Below are 6787 nucleotides of genomic sequence, written 5' to 3'. Positions count from 1 at the left end.
TGAAAAAATTGAAATCAAACAAAATGACATCCTATAAAATAAAGATAGAGTTCACAAATCAAACAAAAAACGAGATAAATAAAACAAAAATAATTATTTTTAAAATAAGAATATAGTTTATTTTTTAAAAAAATTAAACGTAAATTTCATTATTCTTCTATTTATTTTAAATTTCATTAAAGATATAGTTTTTTTTTAAAAAAAAACGTAGAGTGTAAATTTCATTCCAATAAGTGGTAACTGAATTTTATTTTCTTCAATTTATTTTCGAATTCACTAACAGATGGGAGAACAAACCAAAACATGTATTTATTATTACTATTATTTTAAATTTTATCAAAGAGATATATGTTTTTTAAAAAAATGAGTGCAAATTTTATTCCAAAAAGTGGAAAATAAATTAAATTTTATTCTAAAAAATAATAACTAAATTTTTCATTCTAAAAATGATAGCTAAAATTCAGTTTTCTTCAATTTATTTTAGAAGTTATTAATAGTTAGGAAAAAACCAAACAAAAAACATATATTTATTATTGTTATCCTAGTGAATTTCATTAAAGATATAAGTTTTTTTAAAAAATAGAGTGCAAATTTCATCAGAAAAAATTGAAGCTAAATTTTATTTTTCTTCAATTTAATTTTAATATTAATGAATGTTATTTAATGAAGATAATGATATAGATATAAATTCACAATTTAAAATCATATATTTTGAATCGTAATAATAATAATTAGGAAAAAACAAAAAAAAACATATATTTATTATTGTTATCATTTTGAATTTCATTATAGATATAAGTTTTTTTTAAAAATGGATTGCAAATTTCATCACAAAAAAATGGATGCTAAATTTATTTTTCTTCAATTTAATATAGATTCCATTAATTAATAAATAAAAGCAAAACAAACAAAGTGATCACATGTATTAATGAATATTATTTAATGAAGATAAGGATATATATGTAAATTCACAATTTAACTCATATATTTACAGTAGTAATAGATTCTAAAAATGATAGCTAAAATTCAGTTTTCTTCAATTTATTTTAGAAGTTATTAACAGCTAGGAAAAAACAAACAAAAAATATATATTTATTATTGTTATCCTAGTGAATTTCATTAAAGATATAAGTTTTTTAAAAAAATAGAGTGCAAATTTCATAAAAATGGAAGCTAAATTTTATTTTTCTTCAATTTAATTTCAATATTAATGAATGTTATTTAATGAAGATAATGACATAGATAAAAATCCACAATGTAAAATCATATATTTTGAATCGTAATAATAATAGTTAGGAAAAAAAACATATATTTATTATTGTTATCATTTTGAATTTCATTATAGATATAAGTTTTTTTAAAAAAAATGGATTGCAAATTTCATCACAAAAAATGGATGCTAAATTTATTTTTCTTCAATTTAATATAGATTCCATTAATTAATAAATAAAAGCAAAACAAACAAAGTGATCACATGTATTAATGAATATTATTTAATGAAGATAATGATATATATGTAAATTCACAATTCAACTCATATATTTATAGTAGTAATAGATATATATATTGGATAATTAAAAAAGAAGAAGCAATAATCTTCTACATATTATTTATAAGTTCATAATTTAATTTAGTTGCATTTATATAACTCAATAACTTCAATTTCTCGAGACTTCAGTTGTAAAATGGCAAAATTATAAAGATCCTGATCGTTAATTTGATGCGACGCATATTTAATGGGAATCGATTTTCTTCAACCAATCCATCATACTCTGTACTGAACAAGTATATCGCGAGATTGTATTCTCTGCCCAACCCCAACAACGTTGTAAGTTGTAACTAAAAAAACATTGGTCCTACGCGCGCAGCACATGATGCAAAGAGTTCATTAAATGAAAACAGAATGAATAAACTTTTGAAAAAATTGAATTTTTTCAAAAAAATTCAAAATAAAATCTTCTTTTTTAAGGAAAAGAAATATTCTAACACGTGTATGCATGATACATGAATCTTAGGTATAGTTTGGTACACGAGATAAGAGAGAGATTGATAAATAATCATCTTTATCTCACGTTTGGTACTTTTTTAGAAAGCCCATGATACCATGATAAATAATTTTATATAAGGATAATGTATCTCTTTTAAGACATGTGATAATTTTAATCTAATGATAAAAAACACCACAAATAACTTAATTGCCCTCAATATATAAAAATCTTAAACCATTTCGTTCTCTCATTTCACCGCCCCATCAAATAAATATTTTTATTTTATTTTTATATATTATATAATATGATAATTATATAAATGAACTCGAGATAATTATATAAATGATTTTTATAAATCTCAATAAAACTATTAGTATCACTCGATTAACCTTAAAAATTGATATTTGACTTGACTCACAAAATCAAGGGCTCAATTATCATATTATATAATATATAAAATCAGGTAAAAATAAATAAATCATGGAAGCACTGTCGGTGCATGAACAGATAAGAAATATGAACTCAAACAACAACTTTCACTACTAAAAAAAAGGCAAAAGACAACGGTTAAAAACTGTTATCGTAGGTCAAATAAAACCGTTGTTAGAAGCCCTGTGGTTAAAGGGTGTGTTTAAAGACAACGGTGAAAAACCGTTGTCGTAGACGTCTAAAAACGACGGTGAAAAACCGTTGTCGTAGGTATATAAAACCGTTGTTAAAGGTCCTGTGGTTAAAGCATTCGCTAAAAGACAACGGTTACTGTCGCAAATTAATTCGCGACAGACATCATCGTTAATCGTCGCTAAAATTAACGACGGTCGTAATTTAAACGGTCGCTAAACAACGACGGTTTAATACACCGTCGCTAATTTTAGCGATGGTCTTTTATAAACTTCGTCGCTAATTTTAGCGACAGTTTTATATGCTTTCCGTCGCTAATTTATTCAGTAAAATAAAAAAAAATTCACTTTTAATATTTTAATAAATATACAAAAAAACTCACAATCTAATATGCTAATTATATTCTTAATTTACCGTCGAAAATACTATATTCTTGATTTTAAAAATTTATTAAACTTTAAAGAGAAAATCGAAACTAAAATTGTGTAAGGGAGAAAAATTTTAAGTGTTGTGAAGTGGTATGGTAGAAAATGGACCGAGGGTGGGGATATTTATAGACAGTTTGCGACAGTTTTGACTTTAACCGTCGCAAATAGCGACGGTTATTATTCTAATTGTCGTCGATTTAAAATTAGCGACGCTTTTATATGAACTGTCGCTATATTTAGCAACGGTTATTAAGAACCGTCGCTAAATATAGCGACGGTTAAGTATAAATTGTCGCTAATTATAGATCGGCGACGGTATTACCAAAACTGTCGCTAAAATTAGCGACAGTTATACAAAAACCGTCGTTAAATTGAGCGACAGTTCTTGTAAAACCGTCGCTATATTTACATCGGCGACGGTTTTACGTCAAACCGTCGCTAAATTTTGCGACGGTTATAATTTAACCGTCGCAAGATTTAAATTAGTGACGGTATAGTATAACCGTCGCTAATTCTAGCGACAGATTTAACTTAAACGGTCGCAAAATGTAATATTGACAACACATTTTTAGAAAAACCGTTGTAGTAAACAAAAAAAAAACGCTCATATACAACGGTTTTTAAAAACCTTTGTCTATGAGCGTTTTTTTTTTGGCTACGACCACGGTTTTTAAAAACCGGTGTTCTAGAGCGTTTTTTTTTTTTCTACGACAACGGTTTTTCACCGTCGTTTTTAGACGTCTACGACAACGGTTTTTAAAAACCGTTGTCGTAGCCCAAAAAAACGCTCATAAACAACGGTTTTTAAACTGTTGTCTTTGAGCGGATTTTTTTAGGCTACGACAACGGTTTTTGTTAAAACCGTTGTTAAAAGTAAAAAGACAACGGTTTTAATAAAAACCGTTGTCTTTGATGTGTTGTTAAAATCGATTTTTCTTGTAGTGTTTGAAATTATAAAATTTATTATGATAATGTTAATTTTGTCATTACAATATAATATATAAATTTAATCACTCTTATTAAAATCATATCAAACATTAAATATAATATACTACGTCTTATATATCATTAACTTATCCTTATCTTATATATCGCATGTTTATCCTATCATGTATACCAAACTATGCCTTACATTATAATATTAGTCACTCATCTTAATTAAAATCATTAGATCAAATTAAAGTTGACATATATTATTATATATATATACTAGCTTGTATACGTGTCGAGTGCTTGTATATATAGTTGTTTTTTAAAATAAAAATTGGAGCTTTAATAATTTTGATTGTAGTCACTTTGATTTTTTATATTAAAACAGAGATAATAATTATACTTAATATAGCATAAAGATATTCAAAATCAAATAATAAAAAAGTTCATAATAACATATGAGCTAGGTGGAAGAATTAAAAGAAAATACTTACGAAGGTGTGTAGATGAAATACTTGAGGATAGGAAACGTAGAGAAGAGGGACTTTGGAATGAGCTCGAAGTTGCAGTGTCCCATGTTGTTCATGAAATCAATGTAAGTAATATAACCAGCAAACGATAGGATGGAAGCAGTCCCACTGAGCACAGTCACAAGAACCGGTATCGCAAATAGTGCAAAGTATGCCACATGCTCCGCGAATGGGTGAATCACAGCTGCCACCAAATATATTAGTATTCAGTAAAAGTTTTCACCCACATGCATGCAGACTGATTAAAACGAGTTTTGACATAAAATTCTTACATGTGATGGGCTCGGTGACGATGGAGGAGTGGTGGTGGGAATGGTAGCGAGTGTAGAGGAAGTGGTGGTGCAGCGCCCTGTGCAGCCAATAGTAAATGAACTCCACCGGGCCCGTGTGCAGCAAAATAGTGATGATCACACCATTTGTTCTCCACCACGGCAAATGTTGACCTTGTTCCACGTACATGGACCCAACATATACCAAAAGCCCATTGAATATGATTTGGTCATCCCTAAAAATTCAGTGTTCAAACCTCTTAATCGATCATTACATCCAGCTATCAAAATATTCAAAAAAATTAGAGGATAGATTCTTTGGTTTTCCTCATTGACCTCCCAAAAAATTGAGAGCCATAATGGAAATCTAAGAGAATATACTGTTTATATATAAAAAAAAATAATTGCCACCACCCATGTGGTGCAGCGGCATAATCTCCCTCATGATGTGGGAGAGTCGAGCCTCCAGGGCTTAAACCTTGACAAGAACACAACTCCTCCCAATTGTGTTGAATGAAAATATAATTATATTTAACGAGAATTATTATACGTGATAAGAGTTGCCATACTTTTGGTCCACCATTATTGGTCCAATCAACAGCAAATCCAACACTACGTACCTCCGACGGAAAGGTACGTAGTTCAAAGTTTTGCAGAAAATTAGAGAGATTAATTACCAGTTTCTTTCTCTGTCAACTTGCTCAAATTCAATGGTCTTATCGACAATTCTGTTATTCCCTTTGGCAGTTCTGTAGCGAGAGAGTGTAATCCAAATTTGGTTGTGAAGCATTCTCAACAACAAGTATGGGAATATCAGAAAATGGGACAAATCCCTCTCGTTTTTGTCCTTCACCATGAACGAGTATGTTTCGTGTACTGCCCATGGAGCCACTACCAAGTACTGCAGCACCAAAAAAAAAATATCAAATATAATTAAAATCCTAAATAAAAAATTATATATTATACAGAAAAAGAAAAGAAAAGAAAAAACAAGGGTTTACCTTGAAGTCTCCAAGCCAAGTCCATGGCCATTCTGTAAGGAGGCCCGGTTTGGTAGCCATATTTTAATTTTCGTCGCTGTGCTGCTATTTCTTCGATCTAAGTCACTTTATTTATAACTCAACACAAATAAACACAATTGCAAAACCCATACTTTGGAGTGTTGTGCCGCATTGAATTGTGACAAGTGGTATATATCATATTTTATTATTGTGAGATCGAAGCTTCTTTGTTTTTTCGGGTTTTAATTAATTGTCAAATTAATTTGAATTTGTAATTGATACCAAATTTTTATTTTTGGTTCGGTATGAAGAGCAGGTCTTCAGATTTTCGCGTTCTGCACATACAAAAATAGGGTTAGGGGACACCTCCGATGCTTAAGTCGGTACGGAAAACAATAAGAGTGAGATATAGTAGTATAAAGTGATTAAGAAAGTGAGTGAATAAAATCATATATCAATATCTGGTATTTATAGAGATATAAGAGGTTAATTATTTTATGGAAGTTCGAGCTCTAACGCAGTTAAGGAAATGGAGACATCTTCATCGATAAAGGACAAACTTTGATAAAAATGGAGTTTTTTTATAAAGGAAAAAGTTTTTGAGTTTGTTTTTTTATAAAGGAAAAATTATCAATGAGCCGGTGATGGTTTGAAATTATTTAAAAGCTCCTCCATATGAAAGGAAGAGCAATGAAAGGTTGTCGCCTGTCGGCAAAAAGATTTTAAAAATTGTCTTATTTTGTTATTTTATATTATTTTTTCTAAAGGTTGTGTAACACACACATATATATATATAATTCCAAAAAATGTTGATAATATATCACTCCACCTTATTTAGTTAATTAACTAATAGACAATGAGTCATGCTACATATATAACAAGATTTGTACAAAAATATAATTCTTACAACACGAAAAATTCAAGAAAAAAATTCTATTTATTAAAATCTCATGATAAATTCAATACAAAGTCTAATGAGATAATAAAATCTCATGATATAATTGTTGTAAATATTCATGT

At 28.7% G+C, this 6787-nt stretch overlaps 1 protein-coding gene across 1 annotated transcript in view; it reads right to left on the bottom strand.

Annotated features, from left to right (window-relative positions):
* LOC140970648 (very-long-chain aldehyde decarbonylase CER1-like) overlaps nt 1–5969 on the bottom strand; it is a 10830-nt gene extending 4861 nt beyond the window's left edge. The window contains exons 1-4 of the mRNA XM_073432461.1: nt 5768–5969; nt 5444–5667; nt 4770–5002; nt 4462–4681 (exon numbers count right to left, since the gene is read on the bottom strand). Of these exons, the coding sequence (XP_073288562.1) occupies nt 4462–4681; nt 4770–5002; nt 5444–5667; nt 5768–5827 (737 nt within the window). The 5' untranslated portion in view covers nt 5828–5969. The remainder of the gene's footprint in view (nt 1–4461; nt 4682–4769; nt 5003–5443; nt 5668–5767) is intronic.
* Between the last annotated feature and the right edge of the window lie 818 nt (nt 5970–6787).

This window comes from Primulina huaijiensis, chromosome 2, assembly GCF_012295235.1.
Source record: "Primulina huaijiensis isolate GDHJ02 chromosome 2, ASM1229523v2, whole genome shotgun sequence".
NCBI classification, from domain to species: domain Eukaryota; kingdom Viridiplantae; phylum Streptophyta; class Magnoliopsida; order Lamiales; family Gesneriaceae; genus Primulina; species Primulina huaijiensis.
Note: the sequence above shows the minus strand (reverse complement) of the source record. Positions and strands in the feature narration are given on the sequence as shown.